Here is a 21,179-nt window from a genome sequence, read left to right on the forward strand (position 1 = left end):
TTAGACCATATCTCTCAAATTTGGGGCAATGCTCTGTCACCTTGAAACTCACTTTTGGGTTCATTTAATTTTAGTGTTCTGCTGTGTGGGAGGAAATATACACAGCTACTTAATGGACCTAGGAGGTAATCTATAAGAGCAATGTTGGGTATTGAAGAAGTTGGCTGTTAAAGTTGGAAGCTGTTTGCTCTGGTAGGCGGCAAGTCTCACCCTCAAATGGGAAATATCCTGTCCCTGATTGGCTTTTGACCTAAGGGTTAAGCCTAATGGATTAAGAGAATGGAAAGCCCGGGGGTATTAGAGGGAAATATGTTGTTCATTCACCTCATGTTTTCATTCCATGGACATTTCCAAATAATTCTTTGTAGCCTCTTATCCTATATCTTATTTACTTGACCCTATGGAGGTGTGGAGTTCTTCCTTGAAGAAAACTGTTAATCCATATTTTCTGATTGTATGGACATATTGATAAAAACCTGAAAGTCGTAGGGATTTAACTCCTATCTTCTTCCCCATCTGCCCTGGACTGATGTGAGAAATCACAGTCTTGGGAACATATGTTGGCTCTGCAGAACTAAACTTTTCACCCTTTGGTTGTGTCAGTGTCTACACTCCATAGGAGGTGGTGTTCATAGCTCTTCTAGCTTGTGTTTGTTCTTTTAAAGGTCTTTCTAGTTTGCAGTTTTCTGGTGTATTTCATGGGTTTTTTTTTCACCTTGGAATTTGAACCTCTTTTTCATTCAAGGTCAAGGAATTGAAACTGGAAATGCCAATTCTGGTTTTAAGTTCCCACTAAGTCCAGAGATGGTCACTAACATAGACAGACTGCAGCTGGTGAGGCCAGGAAGTCAAATCATGTTAAGATACTGCAACAATAAAATGCAAAAAATGCATTAGTAATCAAATGTCAATATACAATTTCCTCATTTTAATATAATCACTGACAATGTTTCCAGGGAGAAATTAACAAAATTAATCTCCTCACAACCTGAAAGAAATGAAAAGGAAATTAAAGTCCCATAGACTGAAATAAAATAATCTTGCCCTTATGAGTTAAGGCCCCAAAACTCTAAAAATTTTTAAGTTAGAGTCCAAAGAAATTAAAATATTTTGTGGTTTTGTGTTCTTCTCAGTAGCAGCCTGAGCAATTCTCCATGCCTGTTTGAGGCTGGGTTTCCTTTATGGCTACATCTGGTTTCTGCCTCATAGTCTCCATAAGTTTTCCAGATCCAGTAAAAACAACTGGAGACCACTCCCATTGAAGGATTTAATTTGACAATGTGTTTTGTCACATCTGAAGGAAAAGTTCATCTATATACCCATTTCCTTTCTCAGAGATATTTAAAGATTGCTGCCTTATAAAATTTAGGAAATCCCTACGGTGATAGCCCCAGTCTGCAGGTTTTTTGAGGTTTCTTATTTTGGTACGCTCCCAAATATTCAGAAGTTTATCATCTCAATTTCCCCTTTCAACCCTGATTTCTCATTCTTTAAGCCTGCATGGAGAGTAAGAGCTCAGTCCTGCAAGATGTGAAAGAAGAGTTTAAGGACCTCCATTTTGACCTTAGTCTGTACTTTCTCACTGATTAAGTTCTTTCTAGCTTATCTCTTAACTCAGGCAAAAGACCTGGCAGGCAAGGCATCTTGTGATGGGAACCTGACCTACCCAAGCAATAACAACTGCCCTGATTCTAGCAAGACCCCACACGTTTGACCCCAAAACAAGGACCTACCCAACCTTTACTGCCCAACTGTCTGTACCCACTGACCTTTGTCCCACATTTTCTTATATAAACCTAGAAGTATTTTCAGCATTTTGGAGACAGTCTTTGAGACTGAGATTGTAGTGTGCTATCTTCCTGGTGTTGACCTCACTGAAATAAATCCCTTTCTTGTTTCTACGCCACCCGCCACCCGTCTCTCTCTGCCTTTGAATTTTGTCAGCAGCAAGTAGCTGAATCCGTTCTATCTGAGACCCCTGGAAACAGGTCTCTTGCACCCTTGGGCCCTGATTACAATACCTCCCTTCAGACACCATTTGCAAGTCTGGGTTATCATCTGACCAACTGGATCTGGATTGGAGGTTCCAACAATTCCTGCCTTGGTTCAGTTAATTTGCTAGAGCAGCTCACAGAACTCAGAGAAACACTTCACTTACTAGAGCAGCAGTTTATTACGAATAATATGTATAACTAAGAACAGCCAAATAGAGATGCATAGGCAAGGTATGGATAAATGGTGCAGGGCTCCCATGACCTCTCTGAGCACATCACTTTCCCCAAACTTCCATGTGCTCGCCAGTCTGGCAGCTCTCGGAGACTGTCCTTTTGAGTTTTTATGGAGGCTCCTTGAATGAACATGAACACAATTGATTAAATCATTGACCATCTGCTATTGATTCAGCCTCCAGCCCCTCCTCCCCCTCTGAGTTCAGGGAGGTGGGATTCAAAGGTCCAACATTCAAATCACAGTGTTGGAGTTTTTGTCACTCAGGCTCTACCCTCAGGTGGGTTCCAAAAGTCACCTCATTAACATCACAAGAGACCCCTTCGTAACTCTCCTCTCTTAGGAAATTCCAAGGGTTTTCGGAACCCTATCCCAGAAATGAAGTTGAAGACCAAACATTATTTCTTATTGCAAATCACAATATCCAAAGTTGTACCCCAGAGTCATCCCACTGGAGGGTGAGGAGTCTGGGCCATTTATCCTTGGACTTCCATCCCCCATCAGCTAAGAATTGCCTTGGGCACATTAACTACCCATTCCAGCCTTTCCAGGGCTCTGGAGAATTTGCAGACAGAAGGGAGACTGACTGGGCTGGAGGGAGAAAGCTGGGAGCTATGGGACATTGTACTTAACTGCTAGTGAACTCAGATGGGCCAGGGAAAAGAGTGAAGGAAGATTCATCCACAGCATCTGCTACATACTCTAGCCTGAAGTTTTCCTCTGCTATCCCCCTACTACTTCAGCTAAACTCAACAGTTTCTAGAAGTTTCTGATAATTTAACATTGCAGGATAATTATTTTCCTTATGTTAGCCGAACCCCAGTGTTCCTTTCATTTTAGTTTTCTTTTCCTTTCTGGTCCAGTTTTCTTGTTTTGAAAGGCCACCCATAGTAAGATAGATTTATAAAGCATACACAATAAATTCAGAGTCTCTGGGGGCGCCTGGGTGGCTCAGTCGATTAAGCGTCCGACTTCGGCTCAGGTCATGATCTCGCGGTCCGTGAGTTCGAGCCCCGCGTCGGGCTCTGTGCTGACTGCTCAGAGCCTGGAGCCTGTTTCAGATTCTGTGTCTCCCTCTCTCTCTGCCCCTCCCCCGTTCATGCTCTGTCTCTCTCTGTCTCAAAAATAAACACACGTTAAAAAAAATTAAAAAAAAATTCAGAGTCTCTGAAAAACATCAAGTATACAGCTCTTTCCCACCTGCACCTCATGGAGCTAGATTATGTTACCCAAAATGTATTCTCTTATCCGAGCATCTTCTAATCCAAGCTTGGACTCTTGTTTTGGACTCTTTTGCTCAGAGCCCTTCAATATGTATCATTTCTACTGTCCCTTCCCTTCGAAAGCTATTCTTTAATTTCTGGAACATGACTTTAAGGGTCAGGGGAATGCTCTGTCACCTCGACATTCACTTAATAAGGGTGTGTGTATATTATACTGATTTTGTCAGCTTTCCACTTTCACATTTATACAATCCTTTGATATAGCTGTTCCACTTTTTAAAAATTTTTTTCAACGTTTTTTTATTTATTTTTGGGACAGAGAGAGACAGAGCATGAACGGGGAGGGGCAGAGAGAGAGGGAGACACAGAATCGGAAACAGGCTCCAGGCTCCGAGCCATCAGCCCAGAGCCTGACGCGGGGCTCGAACTCACGGACCGCGAAGTCGTGACTTGGCTGAAGTCGGACGCTTAACCGACTGCGCCACCCAGGCGCCCCTAGCTGTTCCACTTTTTAAAGGATGTGTCACAGTTTGGATTCTCCAGAAAGTAAATTTTGCATGGAGTTTAGTGTGCAAGATGTTTATCAGAGAGTACACTTGGGATCAACACCAAAGGAGGGAGATATGAGCAGTAATGGGCAGAGGGAGACATGAACGTTCTTTCATAATTAGAGCTATCCTGTTTTGGACTGAAATGGCCTGGTCTTTATACCCCAGCCTCAATCACCCTCATTTAATGTAGGCTACTCCACAGTGCATGCCATTGGGGGTAATGCCATAAAGAAACACAGGACAGGAGAAAGGAAGAAAGAAAGAAAGAAAGAAAGAAAGAAAGAAAGAAAGAAAGAAAGAAAGAAAGAAAGAAAGAAAGAAAAGCACAAAATAAGATGGTATATTTAAACCCAAATACATCAGTAATCACATGATATATGAAAGTTCTAGATAAATGACATTTTCACACCAATTTTTCAAAAGTCCATCCATCTTCTATTTACAATAAATCAACTAATGGCAAAGGATACTTAAATGTCAGAAGTAATAGAATGGGAAGGTATATACCATGGTAACATAAAGAAAAAAATTGGCAAAAATGTATTAATATCAGGAAATAGAGACTTTTTTTTTTAATTTTTTTTTTCAACGTTTTTTTAAATTTATTTTTGGGACAGAGAGAGACAGAGCATGAACGGGGGAGGGGCAGAGAGAGAGGGAGACACAGAATCGGAAACAGGCTCCAGGCTCCGAGCCATCAGCCCAGAGCCTGACGCGGGGCTCGAACTCACGGACTGCGAGATCGTGACCTGGCTGAAGTCGGACGCTTAACCGACTGCGCCACCCAGGCGCCCCTGGAAATAGAGACTTTAAAGCAAACACTATTATACATGATAAAGTGGGAACTTGAAAACAATGAAAGTTCAATTCATTAGTATGATATAAATCTAAAATTGTATGTACCTAATATCATCATCAAAGTACGTAAAGCAAAAAATTGCCAGAGCTGTGAAGAGAAATAGTCACAATTATAGTGAAAGATTTAAAATTTTTTTAATGTTTTATTTATTTTTGAGACAGAGAGAGCATGAGCAGGGGAGGAACAGAGAGAGAGAGAGACACACACACACAAAATTCGAAGCAGGCTCCAGGCCCTGAGCTGTCAGCACAGAGCCCGATGTGGGGCTTGAACTCACGAACTGTGAGATCATGACCTGAGCCAAAGTCGGATGCTTAACCAACTGAACCACCCAGGTGCCCCTATAGTGAGAGATTTTAAACAAGTTTACACATAATATAAAGAAGTAGATATACAAATCAACAAAGGCTTTAGTAAAATTGAACAATGCAAGTATCAATTATAATTAAAAATAATTGATATTGGTGCTCACTTCGGCAGCACATATAATAATAATTGATATTGATATCAAAATATTGATAATTCATATTTGATATTGATAGCAAATGTAACTAATAATTTAATTATTTGACTATTATCTCTATCTCACTATATATCCATCTATCTATCATCACACCAACAAGAACACTAAACAATTAAGAAAGCTTAACTTATACTGAGTCATAAAACAAGTCTTTAAAAATTGTAAAGACAGATATCACATATATTAGGGATTAGTAAATTATGAACTATAGGCCACATTCAGTTTGCTGTTTATTTTTTAAAATAAATATGTATTGTAATAATATAGCCACAACATTGTCGATGGCTGCTTGCATACTGCAATGGGAGACTTGAGTAGTTGTGTTAGAGATCTTTGTGTCTGTTAACTTAGTGATCCCGGTTCCCAATGGAGTAATTCTTGCACTAGAGGACCCAGTAATAAGGTACCATTAAATTGGAAGTTGAGACTACCACCTGGCCACTTGGAGCTCCACGTGCCAATAAATCAATAGACAAAATAGGGGGTAAATGTCCTGAGCGGGCAATTAATTCTGATAAGCTAGGTAAAATGTATTGCTACAACACAAGGGGTAAAAGTAGATCTGGAATTTGGGAATTTTCCCTTAGTATTCCAAAGTTCACAGCAAATGGGATGTTATTTAAAAAGCGTCCAGCAGATGGTGCCCGAGTAGCATGCGTAGTGGAACTGCCGCTCCTGCAGACTAGTGGTGGATTTGATTTGCCTCCACTGGCCCCTGCTTTTCCCCCTGGAAAGATAAAGTCTGCATTTGCAATTGTTAAAACGCTGGCTAGACAGCCTCCTGCTTCTATATAGGAGCTGAATGCAATTGCTTGTTTTACTTTGGGAGTAGAAAGAATAAAGGTTAAACCAATACCTTCTAGTTTTTATAGACTTACTGATAGAGTTTTTATAGAATCATAAAATATTCTTGAAATTAAAAGTGTGTGGGCATAAAGATAATACTATATAATCATATATCATATATTTTAATGGAAAAGTCATATTTGAAAAGCGTGTTCAATTTTTAATCCATACTATGCATCGGCATACTGTTTTATTCTAGGGTTAGTGTCTAATCCCGAACAAGAGCACTTGTTAAGCTTTATTTGATCTTTTATAGGAATTCCCCCATCAACTGAAATGAGTATTTGAGATTTTATAAGGGACTTCAATTCAAATTTACAAAGCTATAGATAATCAAAAGCACTTGTTCAGCAAGGTTGAAGTTATAGTATATAAAGGATTTAATTATTTGGGGCAAAATGGTAGAAAATATAGCTCTGGAGACAACCAACCTAGGTTCATACATTTATTTGCTCTGTACAATTTGGAACAAGGTTCTCAGAGTCTCTCTGTGCCTCAGTTTCCTCAGCTTTAAAATGAGAATAATTATAGTTTTTCCTCATAGGTTTCTCTGAGACAACATGAGTACAAATAAAACACTTAGAACATACCTGGCATATAAGAAATGCTAAAAAAATGTTAATATTATCACTATTATTTAAGAAATTTAAATTTCATGAACATGCGTCTAAAATATTAAAATTTTACTGTGTAATTTGGGCCACTCATTTAGGGTAAATGTGTCCTTATTCTTATTTAAATCTTTTATGTTAATCAAATTTCTTTACAAAATGCAATGTTATTATCTTTCATTTAAGTAGAGTATATGTAATTTAATTTAAATGAATTTTGATTAAATCAGGATTTAATTCAGGGACCAGAATTAACTTCCTCATTCTATTTTATAAATGGCATATTCTGGTTCAATATACCAATATTTACATTCTTGATAATTAAACTATAGCTGCAAATTTTGTACTTAAATGTAATAAACAGTTTGGAATGCATATCTTATATATTTCAAATAATATCCAATTAAATATATTACATTCTGTAGCTACAATCAGACACAGTTTTGTTCTAGTTATAGAAGTTTATTCAGGGGACTCTGATGGGAGCCCTGGAAGGTTTCTTTCCCCTAAGGCTCATTTAAGCACATGATTGCACCTGTGTTACATTGAGACCTAGTGACAAAAACTTAACAATTTGACTTTGATTACATTGAAAAATATCAATACTCCTGAAGTTAGCATATACATTTAACACAATCCCACACCATACACTTATTTTGTAACTAAATACATTTTCTGGTAAAAAATAAATTTGCAAAACTATGAAACAATACTGGGAAACAAATGAAAACCATGGGTTTAGTAAGAAAGTATAGCCTACCAAAGAATGTAACATATTTTGATCCAATAGTTACTAAAGTACCCTTGTACAGCCATAAAAATATATCAGTGAAAAAGAATAGAAATTTTAGAAATAGATACAATTGTATATGATAATTCACAATGTAAGGAAGTACATAACACTAAGTGATGGCAAAAGGGATATTTAATAAGCAGTGTTGTGATAAATGAACAATATTTAAAAGAATTATATCCATATATTTTAACATATTAAAAATAAATTCCAGTTATATTAAATAGGTCGATTTAAAAACTCAAGTCTTTAGAAAACCAATCCTTTCAAAAATCCCGTAAGATTTTTAAGTACTAATTGCATAGTATGACTGGGAAAACTTATTTTAAAGAGATTAAGTTAACTACCTGAGGTCACTGAGCTCTCTCCTAGAAGAATAATGAATCAAACACAAGTTCATTTGAATATAAAATCTGTAATTTTCCATTACAATTCTATATAAAGTGCTTAGAAAAGTACCTGGTGTATTTTGAATTAGTCAAGTTTATCATTTTAGTGGTGTTGTCATGTCATGATCATTAGTATTCTCAGAGTTAGAGGAGAGTTCAGAACCAGGTGAAATAATGTAAGTTAATAGTCTATACTTCTGGGTAATATTGCCAAAGCTAAAACCAGAGCCACTGAAATGTTTCAACCTCCTGAACTTGGTTCAACGAATAATTCTTGGTAATTCATTTCAAGGAAGTAGTGAAACGAAGTGGACAGAAACACTTTGTGCACAAAGAGGTTATGACTTGAGTCCTTTGTGACAGTAAAAATTAGAAAATAATCTAAAATCTGAAGAATCACCATTACTTTATTAATTAAATTATGCTACATTAGCAATAAAATGTTAGGTAGTAATTTTAAAATGATGATTATAGGGGTGCCTGAGTGGCTCAGCCGGTTAAGTTTCCAACTCTTGTTTTTGGCTCAGGTCATGATTTTACGGTGGGTGAATTTGAGCCCCACACTGGGCTCTGTGCTTATCATGCCCAGCCTGCTTGGGATTCTCTCTCTTCCTCTCTCTCTCTGCCCCTCCTGAGAATGTGTATGCTCTCTCCCTCAAAAAATAAATGAATAAACATAAAAAATAAATAAGACAAAATGATAACTATGTAGAAAATGTAGCAAAAGGCAATCCTTGTAGGAAAAGGAAAAACATAAATGTAATCATGGTAAAATTTCAATTAAATGTAGTAATGGTGCTCATAGAGAAAATCAGAACATAGAAAAATCATCTGCAGGGTGGCCATCAGAGGAGCATGGAATTTGGGTGATTTTCTTCTTTGCTTTTTTTAAAAATCTTTTTTATGTTCAGTTCATGAAATTGTAAGATGATGCATTCAGGTAATTTGCTTAATATATTCATCATCATAATTATTTCAAATATGAACATAGGTATATTTGACATTTAAATTCAAAATAATGTGAGCTTTAAAGTAGATTGTTTTAGCAATTACAAAGATAATAAATTTATCATATTAAATAATACATACTTTCACTTTCTTTTCCATTTTGTCCAAATTCATATAAATTTTTCTTCTCTTTAATTCTTAAATTAACTCCCAATTAACAATGAATCACTGGGGGAGAAACCATGTCCAAATTTTTGTAGGGGTCTACTGCAATTAAGGCTGGATAATCACGTTGGTAGTCTTGGAAGAATCTAAAGGTTTTTTGACTTCTCTCTGTTCATTAATGTGCATTTTAACAGCCAAATTAATAAAACTCTTGCTTCTATAGCTCATCCTTATCCCACAAATTCATCTTGTTAATGTTAATGGGAAGATAATTACTACATTCTTGTGTCATACCATCACCTTTCCTTTAATAGCTAAAGATTGATGGTGATTCTAAGTAGGAGAATATTGGTCAAGGAGGGGACAGGAAAAGAGGCAGAAATTGTGCACAGCCTGTCATGACCCCTTTTCAAGCTTTTAAATACACATGATTTTATCATTTCTACTTGAAAGACATTACCTCTGGCACACCTGGGTGGCTCAGTTGGTCAAGCATCCAACTCTTGGTTTCGGCACAGGTCATGATCTCACAGTTTGTGAGACTGAGCCCTGTGTCAGGCTCTGTGCTGACGGTGTGGAGCCTACTTGGGATTCTCTCTCTCCCTCTCTCTCTGTCCCTCCTCTGCTTATGCATGCTTTTCCTCTCTCAAAATAAATTTTAAAAAATAAATACATTAGCTTTATTTTAGAAAGTATTTTTTTTAAATAAGAAGCCTCCTTTACAAACTTTTATCCTTGATTAAATTACACCATATGCTGTTCACAATACTGTAATTCACTGGATCTAAGATGTCAATGATTACAGATTTACCATTATTTCATGGACAACGAAGGAAAAAACTATACTACCAACTAAACTATGAAATAAGGTTTTCTTACCTATCACATGTGTTATTTTATATTTCTAAGAGAATGTTTTTAGACTTTAGAGAGTTTTTTTTTTATTTATCACTGTTCCACCTGCATGAAAATGATAGAACAGGAATAAACCAAATCAATTCATACATTTCTAAAACGTCCTGGTACTCAGATCCAACTTTTATGAATCCCTCTTCAAATCAGAGTTGTTGTGGTCCTGTTTGTCCACACCACATTGTCCTCTGTGCCATCAGGAGCCGGTGTAGGTGGACATTCTGAAAAGTGTCCAGTTTTTTCCAAACGGCAGACACCTGTTCTGCAAGTTTTCACGCCAATTTCCTTGAATATTGCCAGACACCACATTCCTTGTTCCTCTTTTCCCACAGGAATTTGCTTAAAAATCCTTTTTCAGAGAGTAAACATTTTGCTGATCACCACATACAAATTGCAACAACATCACTCATATTTCTTTCCCTCTTTCCCTTACTGTTTTCCCCCCCAGTGCACTCACAGCAAAACATTGCTTTATGTATGTATTCACTGTTTGTTCCCCCAGATGTAAAGTTAAGTTTTATGTAGACAGGGTTCTACTTCCCTTAAAATTTTTTGTTTTTGTTTTATCCAGCACCTACTACAGTAGTATTTTATCCAGCACCTACCCCATAATAGATACTCAAAGAGTAACAGATGAATGACTAAGTGACTATTCACCTGAACTGTGGAAAATTCAGAAAAAAAAAAAAAAAAAAAGCAAGCACTTCTAGCTTTCAGGAATTGTCCTCCCTTTGAAACGCTGGGGTTATACACTTAGAAAATATGTTTCTCCCTGAACCCTAGGCTATGATAACAACCCCACCCCATTTTGTTGACACCACCTTTCCCTAGCTGCGTGAATATCACTATACACAATCTTCCATAGTTTTGGGGCTTTCGTAGCATGGTTGGCTACCTTCCATTCTGAATATCTTGATGGTAAAATGCTTCTGGTCAACTCTTGGCTGATCAGCCATATGACTCTTTCAAGTTATTTATTTTCTCAAAAATTCCTGGTTGTATGGACTTAGATTATAAGTGTAAATAATATACCAACTAACGTAGTAAATGCACTATTAATGTTAACTAGTATTAAGTTTGGATCTTAAAGTCTTCAGGGGTCTGTTTTAGCATCGTACATGAGTTTGATAAAAAAAAAAATACTCAAATCTACTAGAATAGATTTGCACTATGCATTTTCTACAGAATGTATAGAAGAAAACATGGACAGAGTTGTGTAATGTGGCTCAATACATGTTCATTTAAATAAGATAAATGTGGACTTTGCTCCATAAATGTCTCTCTAGAAACCAAATAATGATTCAGGCAATGTTGGAAAAAGATGGAGAAATAAAGAATACGGTCTGCTGCATGTTTAGCAATACCTAGTCATGGGCAGATTGCCTGTTTTCAAGTAATTTGCATCATAAAAAACATGAAAAAAACACACAAAGAAAAAGTGTTTAGGTTTCTGCCCATAGTATTTCTCTACCTGAAGTTGTTTGCCTCGTGCTATTGTGGTTGGCTATAGTGTATTCATTATGTTATAACCTGCGAGCCTTCCCCAGCTAATTTGGAACGGTGTTCCGTATCTTGATTCACTGTTCTCTATTATTGCATCTTGTTCATTTTCTTCATATCACTGTACATTTTGTAGTTATTTATTTTCTTGTCGGTCTCTCCCACTAGTGTATAATTCAGTGAAGACAAGAACAATTCACTACAGTCCCAGCACCTACCAGAATGCCTGGCACATAGAAAGTAGTCAGTGCTTGTTAAACACATGATAAAGAGTGGCACCTGGGTGGCTCAGAGGGCTAAGCGCCCAACTCTTGATTTTGGCTCAGGTCATGATCTCATGGTTCATGAGGTGGAGCCCGACATCCAGTTCAATACTGATAATATGCAGTTTGCTTAGGATTTTCTCTCCTCCTCTTTCTCTGCCCTTGCCCCGCTCTGTCTCTCTCTCTCTCAAAATAAATAAGTAAACTGGAAAAAAAAAAAGAATTAACACATGATAAATAAAGCAGTGAAGATTTGAAGAAATTCTCTGGAAAATATTTGGAAATTTCTCTTGGCTCAATGATGAGCATACAACTTTGGGATCAAAGAAAAACGATCACAAATAAATTGTTACCATAAAAATGAGCAGACTTATAGCTTCTCTCGTACATTCGCAAATCACTAGTTATTTGAGGTAAAAGGAAAGGGTATTATATTGCTATAGTGGAAAAACAAACACAAAGAATCCTGGATTCAAGGCAATCTAATACTTTGCCCTGGTTTTCTTTCTAACTGGAGTCGTAGGAAAGTCATCGAACTTTCCCCTGGCCTCCTGGTCTCCTCCTCTGTGACATAGTGGATTTGGAATAAATCCTTAGAACCTCGAGATCTTTTCTAATGTTGCTTTATTTTTAATTTCTCTAGTGTTGATTTTTTAACTTTTGTAATGCAGTCTAAAGCAGAGCAACTTGCACTTGTTTTTAATACATGGAATTAATAAGTGACCTTATACTATTTAGACTATTATTTGTGAAAATATATAAAAGAAATTTCATTTAAAATGGAGTCAGAAAAAAAAATAAAATGGAGTCAGGGGCACTGAAAGGGGTGCTGTCATGCACTATAATTCAATGTAAGAAGGGTACATTATCCCAAATGGAAGAAATTTACTTTTCATACCGCATCAACAGGAAGGAAGAATTTCTCTTTGCCCATCAATAGTCCAGCCAATGAGAAACTGCCGCACTCAGCCAATGAAAAGCCATCACCACCCTGAACTCAGCAAAACAGCCCCTCTCAGCTTCCTCCTTTCTTCTATGAAAGCAAGCCCCTCTCTTGTGTTCTCCGGACTTGCCTACGGTTTGCCAAAGTTTGCTTGTCCCGAATTGCAATTCCTCTGCTATTCTTGAATTAACTCATTTGGCTAGTAAAATAACTGGCTGTTTTGTTTTTTAAGGTCAACATGTTCTTCTAACTCCACTTAGCTATTAGGAAGAACGCGGGGCTGAAAAAGTTGGCAATTTTCTCTATACTGTCAGATTCTGAGGTCTGAGGTCTGAGTTTCATAGAGAAAAAAACCTGTGCATGCTTGATAGAAATAAACCAAGATATTCTAACCTGAAAAACATTTGATTCTCCCTGTCAAAATCAATACCTGCCCTTTCCTTTTGCTGCTAAATGCCATTATTGTGATTCGTGTGGAAATTCTGAAGAAATTTGGTTATGCTTACTACTGGGGGAAAAATAGTAGCCATGTTCAATAAAGAATAAAGCCATCAACTCCAAATGACAGACCTGCATGTGGGGTTCCCTGTAAACCCAGTAGAAGAAAGCCAAGTTCACTTTTAATAGACAGCCGTCTGTTGGCAGAGTCCTTTGGAAAGTTGTTCTATCTGCCCCTCTAAAGTCATGTTTGGAATCGTGATCTGGTGACTGATTGTTTAAATACAGCTTGTCAAGGTTTATACTCTTTGAGATGTGCTGGTCTCCAGTTCCCTCCCACTTTCCTATCCACAGTGACACACTCAAAAGCAGTCTCAATTCTTGCATCTTAATATTTTACAGGTTCTCTTTGTGGAGTAAATCCAATCATTCCTTCAAATACTCTCGTTCCCATGTGGATAAGGCAATTTGGAAAGATTCTGCTCACTGGCTGTGCTTTACATTTCTGGTTTCCCATGTCAGCTGGGCCCTAGCCTTTGGACTTTTTAGATATGGCTGTAAATGTAATGTGATTGCAATGTTTACTGAGTACTTAACCACATGCTAGGTTCTGTGCCCAACATTTTAATTTAGATTCTAATTCAGATTCTAATTTAGTACTTTTGGTGCCTTGTGAGGTAAAAATTAGGCTGAAAAGCTGAGGCTAAGAAACAAGAAGCTAAGTAACTTGCCTTGTTTCACACAGGTCACAAATGCAAACCGAAATTCTAGCCCAGTTCTCACGCTCAAGCCTTGTTTTCAACCCGGTCCTCAGTCATCTCCTCCTCTCTTATTCTGATAATGAGCCGTGGAGGTACAAAGCATGTGCTGAAGAATTACATGTCTATTTAAAAACACATCTGCCTAATGGAGAAACATCCCTCATTTAACGTTTATTTTTGTCTACTTTAAAAATTAATGCATGTTTGCTATAGAGAATTTTGAAAATATATAAATATGGACAATAAAAATCTTTCATAATCTCACTATCCCATGGGGACCACTATTAACACTGCTTATTTGCAAACAGCAAATAATTTAACATTTTTAAATGACAATAATTTAACTAATTACGTATACTTTATAGTTGCTGTCATAGATAGAGGCTATATCCTTTAAAAGTTGTATAATTATATAATTATATTGTTAGCATGTTCAGATGTTAACTTTTATCATAAATATCATGACATAATATTGCATCACGTGGATGTATATATATTAACTCAAAGGTTGTCCTATTGCTATACTTTAATTTTTCCTTGCTTGAAATATATAAATAATGACCCAGTGAAAATATTTATCAATAAATCATTCGATTTCATTGCTGTTTATTCCCTTGGGGTGGAATGTGAATCATTAGGAAATTCTGTTATTTAAAATTAAATTTTAAATATAATGTAAATTCTCTTCAGACCTTTCCTGAATGATGGTCTTGCTATGCACCACGGATGAATAATTAGTCTTAGGACCTTGTCTTTTTTCACTTGCCTTCCTCACTTTGTAAATATTTGGACCCATAAGGCAAAAGTAATCCTGGGTAAAACTGCTGGCTCCCCAGGACAAAAGAATGTAGGAAAGCCAAGCCAAGTCCAAGTAGTCACTGCTTACTTTACCATTGTGTGTCCCAGTAAATTAAAGTGTGTGTGTGTACAAATATTAAATCTTGACCCTTGAGTATGTATTTCTAGTACTTTGTGTGATGAAATTCTAAGTCACACAAAGAACTTCTGCTACATGACAAAGTATGATAGTAGCTTTGAGGAAAAACACTTATACAACGGTCTAAACTGAAGCTGAATTGACACTATATCACAGAACACCATTTTTACATGAAAGAATGATTGAAGAAAAACTATGGTTATTCAGACTTGGATACCTGGCAGAATTTGCTCAACAGTAAACAGAGCGAATCTATCATTGCAAGGAATATAACTGACAGTGTTTGTTGCCAATGAAAAATTCAAGGTTTTTAGAGAAAGTTGTATTTTTCCACTACCAGTATTCACCATTATGAGCTTGACAGCTTTCCAATACTTAAAAATTTTTTTGCTGAAGTTGATGGTGATATCAATAAGCTTTTTTGGATATTGCATTATGATATGTGTCAACATTTGGAATGTATTCATAACTCAGTTATTCATACAGAGTTATTCATAACTCATCATACAGTTATAAAATCATACAGTTATAAAAGATTCATTCAAAATGCAAGATAGACCAATGAATTTTAATGTAGCACAAAAGGTTTGCTGATAGGGTTTCAGGTTCTACATTGCAACTAACTTTTAAGAAACTAGCAGAGGTTTGCTGTTATTATCAGACAAATATCTGGGACTACCTGAAGAGCAACTAAATTAGTCCACCTCTTCCAACTATAATGTGTGTGAAGTGAGATTTTCTTCATCTACTTCAATCAAAAGCATACATCGTAATAGACTGAATACAGAAGCAGGCATGGGAGTCCCACCATCTTTTACTAAACCAGACATTAAAATGTAAAACAATGCCAGTATTCTTAGGAAAAAAAAAAAAACACAACAAAATACAAAAAAAATTTTTTTTTCTTTAAATATAGCTATTTTTCATAAATAATATATCATGAATGAAAACAGGTAATGGGTTATTGTTAGCTTTAAATAAATTAATAAATCAAAAATTTTAAAGTCAATGTAATGAATATCCATAGAGATCCTCCATATACACAAAAGTTATTTAAGTACTCAGTAATTTTACAGTATGTAAAGGGTTTCTGAATACAAAAAGTTAGAGCTCTCTTGATCTAAGAGAAATTCATACACCAGTCCTCCGAGAGAGAGATTCTTCGCAGCACTGACCATGGGAGCAAGGAATTGGAGTGAGCCTATAGCTTGTTCACTAGGCAATTATTTAAGTAATAATCATCACAATAATTTATGTAATATATACCATGTGTTCTTGCTGTTCTAAGTGCTTTACTTATTACACGATTGAATTGTGTAATGCTTACCACGAATCTATGAAGAAGGCATTGCTATTACTTCCATTTTATAGATGGGAAAGTGAGCTCTGAGATGTTAAATGACTTGCTGTTAAATAGTGGCGCTGGACTTTAACCTGAAGTCTTACCTCACAGTCTACACGCTTAATGGCATTCAAGTTCCTGTAAATTGTAGTGTTTACAGAGAACAAAGCACCATGGAGAAGTCAGGAACAGCAGGTGATTATTGCACAGCCTCACGTGGGTAGATCCTCTACAAAGAATAAGTTAAAAAATATGGGGGGAGGGAAGGAATTGTATTGCAATTGTGATGACTTGTAGGAAAATGCCATTTGTATACTTCCATGTTATTCCAGATAAATGACTTATGGTGGCTAATAAATGTACCGGAAAAAGAATCAGTGGGGAAATATCAATGAAACAAAATAAAATAAAAATGGCCCTTCACAAAATGGCGGTAGTATGCCATGAACTGAATAGTATTGTTTATTCAATTTTTAATGGCAAGGTTAAAAAAAGCAATGAAAATAACATCTACTCCATACCAACCCCCCCCCCATTAAAACATAAACTATGATTGTCTTGAGGAAAAGAATTCTCCCCTGTTGGCCACAGCGCCAAACACTTGCCCAGATAACTATGGGAAACAGGCAGCTCTTTCTTTCAGCCTTATTTCTAATCAGCCTCATTTCTAATCAGCCTCAGAGATTCTGATCCTAATCTATGAAGCTCTCAACAAGAAAGGATAAGGTGTGTGCCTCGAGCACTTCTAAAGTAGAACAGAATCCCTGGAAGGAAAAGAACCCGAAAATGAGTCTTTCCAGCAAGCTAAAAAATTTGAATACTATGACATAAAACGTGTCCCACCCATTACTAAATCCATATGCCCTTTTATTCCCTCTCTCCATGATTTTCTTTTTGCTGAGAAGGAAATATTTATTTTATAATTCAGTTAGTGTGAGAGTTGAGTGATAGAATGCTAACTTTGTGGCAATGTTTAGTTTATGTCAGGGTCATTTTTTTCATACTTTCTGTTGCCTAGGTAAATCTAAATATTTTACTGTTTTTTTTAAGTATTGAAGCAATGATAATTGTCATTCCTTTCTTAAAAACCTCTCATGCCTTCCATCTCATTAGCGCAGTCTTTCTGTACATACCTCCTTCAAAATAGAGAATCTTGGCATTAAAATACGATTCTGGGGGCTCCCAGGGATTTTCCCCCAATTCCTTTGAGTGGAGACAGTATTACTCCAGTTTCCCAACACACCTATAGCCCTGATGTTTACTAAATTACCTTGGGGACCTCTCTCCTCCCACTGATCAGTAAACTGTGTGTCTCTATAGAGCTGAGTATGTGTAGAAATCTGTCTGCTTTCAGTTGCTAGAACCAGCTTTTTCTGAGGGGACTGATTCCAAGAAGAGGAAGGAAAACAAACGTTGAATTTAAAGCCTGAGCTATTTTTAGGCCTCTTCTTCCTGGCTTACCTCCTTCATGGCACAGGTCCAAACTTCCTTCTTTCCTTGTATCTGAAAAGCAAGGACTAGCTCTACAGATCTTGCACATGGAATCCACACAGTGAGCAGTTTCAAAGTACAGATGGAGAAAGGGCCCCTCAGGCTGAGGCTGCTCAATATGAGATGTCCCCAGATTGGCACATGAGTTTGTGTAAAGTTCTGGAAGAAGTGAGACAAAGTTTCTAAGTCCTGAGCTGCGATCTCATTTCTTCATAGACACATTTGTTTTAAAGTAAAATCTGTCACTTCCTCTTTGCATAGGGCCAGACAAACGTGGTCCAAAGAGAGGAAGAAAGCCAAATAAATCTTTTCTAGACATCTATGACAAATCATTTAGTCTAACCCTTATGTAGAAATTATCTGGTTCCTCACAGTTTGACTCATTCTATGAGCAGACTAAAACTTCCCCCAGGTATCATCTTTGGGCCTTTTTCTCTTGGAAGCTGGCTCTCTCCAATGCTAAATCTCATTCTTTCTATTTACCTCTAACATTAATTTCAAGAAGCAGACAGAATATTCCTTTGTCCTGAAATATAATTACCCATCCTTGTAAAATCATCACACTGCCTTATCTTTACCCCATTATTCAGAATGTCTAAAATTTCTTCCTCTTGTGGTGCTTGGCTGGCTTAGCCAGTGAAGCAAGACTCTCTATCGCAAGGTGGTGAGATCAAGCCCTACATGGGGATGGAGCCTACTTTAAAAAATAAAATAAATAAATAAAATTGCTCATTCTTCTGTCGCTTCAGGGTCTAAGTTAATTGAAACAAAATATTTCCTCAGACCAATGACACATCTCAGGGATCAGCAAATCTTCCTCAAAGTATTGCATGTACCAGACTTCTTCTTTTTTAAAAATGTTTTTTTTTTTATTTTGAGAGAGCAAGCACAAGTCGGGAGAGAGGGGGAGAGAGAGAGAGAGAGAGAGAGAGAGAGAGAGAGAGAGAGAGAATTCCAAGCAGGATCCTCCTTGTCAGCGCAGAGCTGACCCTAGGCTCAATGTCACCAACCAGGAGATCATGGCCTGAGACCAGCAAGAGAGTGATGCTTAACTGACTGAGACACCCAGGTGCCCCTACAGCAGTATGTCTTTATACAAGGCTCCCTGTTCCTTAATAGTTATTGAAACTCAAAATGCCATCCTTAACATTATATTCCCTTTTATATGTCTTGTATCTCGTTTAGCTCTTTGCTAGTTCTAGTTACTGGGGAGTTTTTCATTTATTATGTTGCTTTATACTTAATTTGAAGAAAAAATTTGGATTCCATATACTCCTATGGTTTTCTAATAGTAAGGGAAGCATTTCATGTGTTTCTAATTTTAAAACCAGTCCAATAAAATTCACTTCATACAATTCTACTGACACCTGTTGTCCTTAACAGTTTCCTGTAGGGGACAACTGCAATATTCTGTTTACAAACAAAATTTCTCCCCTCATCCCAGGGAGAAATGAGCTTTGTGCTCTATCATGAAGAAACACTGATTTTCTAACAGCAATCCTGCAGCTTCAAGAGTGGAGACCTACAAAATGAAAACTCCCCCGGAGGCAGATCTTAGTACCCTACAGAAGGTCCCGCCTCTCCTTCCGCCCCTACCTCCCACTCCCGCCTCCCGCCCCCTGCCGGTCGCCCGGGGCGCGCTCGCGGGAATGGTCGGGTCCGGGCACGGCGACTGCCAACTAGGTCTGGGCTGAGTGCGCGCGTCCTTCCACCTTGTAGGCGCCGGACTGACCGACCCCAGCGGAGAGAGGTGACAGCCTCGGTGCCTCTCTCCGCCTCCCGTCGTCGCCAGGCGCCCGCGGACCATGTTCTCCGGCCCGCGGAGGTGGGGCGCCGGCGGCGACTACGAGCGGGTCCCCGAGGGGCCTGAGGCGCAGGTAATGCTTATTGGTCCTGCGGGGAGAGGCGGGCGGTCTCCCGGCCACTCTCGATGGGGAAAGGGAGTTGGGGAGGGGAGAGCCTCCTGTTAAGACGCTGAAACGCGAAGTGATGGTTTAGAGCCTTGTTTTAGCCGTAATCACACACGAGACACACACACACACGCGAGGGCAGTCTTGAGAGCGACAGTCGAGGAGGCTGCTGGAGGAGAGAAAGAGGCATCTTTGTTTGAAGGGATGAATAACTCCCCCGTAGTAAACAGAAACGAGCATTTGAGAAAAGAACGAGTGGACCTGGCATTGCTGAAGGAGTAGAGATTGGAATTAGAATTCTGCAAGCGGTGGCAGACCCCAGGAGAGACTCGGGATAAATAATGCTGTGTTAACCAACAGTTTTGGGAGACTGAGGTTGGAGCAACCCAGAAACTGCGGACACTGAACTGTGCCTTACTCTGCCCCCATGATAACACGTGCTTCTTCCACAATAGGAGTCACGTGCTAGGGCAGAAGTACAGGGAAATGAACCCCGCACTTGTGTGTTAGGAGGAATTTCCTTAACAAAAAATTCCACTTGTTTTACTTTTCACCACTGTAGGAGACAAGTCTTACAAATAGCCCCTAACGTTAAGTAGTTCTGTAATTCTAAAGAGGAGGAGGAGGAGGAGGAGGAGGAGGAGGAGGAGGAGGAGGAGGGAGATTTCAGATCCAGGTGATCTTGTTCTACTCCTGGTTTTTGTTAGTGACTCCAAGTGTCAAATACATATGATGATACTGTTCTGATTACATATGAAATGAAACTATAAACTTCTTTAAAGGTAAAGCAAATTATATGGAAAGTATTCTTTTAAAAGTTTATAAAACATAAATGTTGAATAAATCGCTTAAAAATATGAAAGAGCTCCACCAGGACAATACACCTTTTTTATTTGTTAGGCTTAAAGTGGGAAACAGGTTTAACATCACTAATACAACTACAGAGGTGGCAGTAAATTACACACTTGTAGGGAGGGAATTTATAAAACAAATAATTCTCTTACCCCGAATTCCAGTCAGTTCTTCCCATAGGATTCCATCAGTGTTTATATCTTTGACTATTATTCAATCTGGATAGCTTTGTGGACCAGGAATCCATTTAGGTAAGATTGAAAATACTAGTTTTAATTGCATTTTTTTTTTGTTATTTCTGTGATGTCAAATTGAAAAAAAAAAGTTAAAGGTTTCAAAGCATATTGAAAACCTTTTATGATTAATTACATTCCATTAAAACGACTTGATATTTTTGACATAATAGATCTCAGATAAGAATACTACCTACTTATAAACTAAGAACATGGCTTTGTTTTAATATTTATGTATTTATTTTGAGAGAGAGAGAGAGAGAGGAGAGGAGAGGGAGAATCCCAAGCAGGGTCCCTGCTGACAGTGCCAGTGAACAGTGAAATCATGACCTGAGCCAAAAATTGACAGTTGGATGCTTAATTGACTGAGCCACGCAGGCACCCCAAGAATATGACTACCTGATAGAGTCTACGGTTGGCATGGTGACCTACGAATAAAATGCTTCTAAATATTTTTCTTGCA

General features: G+C 37.8%; 1 protein-coding gene across 6 annotated transcripts in view; it reads left to right on the forward strand.

Moving 5' to 3' along the window:
* The first annotated feature begins 19,339 nt into the window (after nucleotides 1-19,339).
* LOC131512701 (multidrug resistance-associated protein 1-like) overlaps nucleotides 19,340-21,179 on the forward strand; it is an 88,260-nt gene continuing 86,420 nt past the window's right edge. For 5 of the 6 annotated variants that reach the window (XM_058731746.1, XM_058731753.1, XM_058731747.1 and 2 more), the window contains exon 1: nucleotides 19,340-19,598. In XM_058731746.1, coding sequence (XP_058587729.1) covers nucleotides 19,527-19,598 — 72 coding nt within the window. In that variant the 5' untranslated portion in view covers nucleotides 19,340-19,526. The remainder of the gene's footprint in view (nucleotides 19,599-21,179) is intronic. The other variant, XM_058731749.1, reaches the window with a different exon arrangement.

Source organism: Neofelis nebulosa, chromosome 5, assembly GCF_028018385.1.
Source record: "Neofelis nebulosa isolate mNeoNeb1 chromosome 5, mNeoNeb1.pri, whole genome shotgun sequence".
Taxonomy (NCBI): Eukaryota; Metazoa; Chordata; class Mammalia; order Carnivora; family Felidae; genus Neofelis; species Neofelis nebulosa.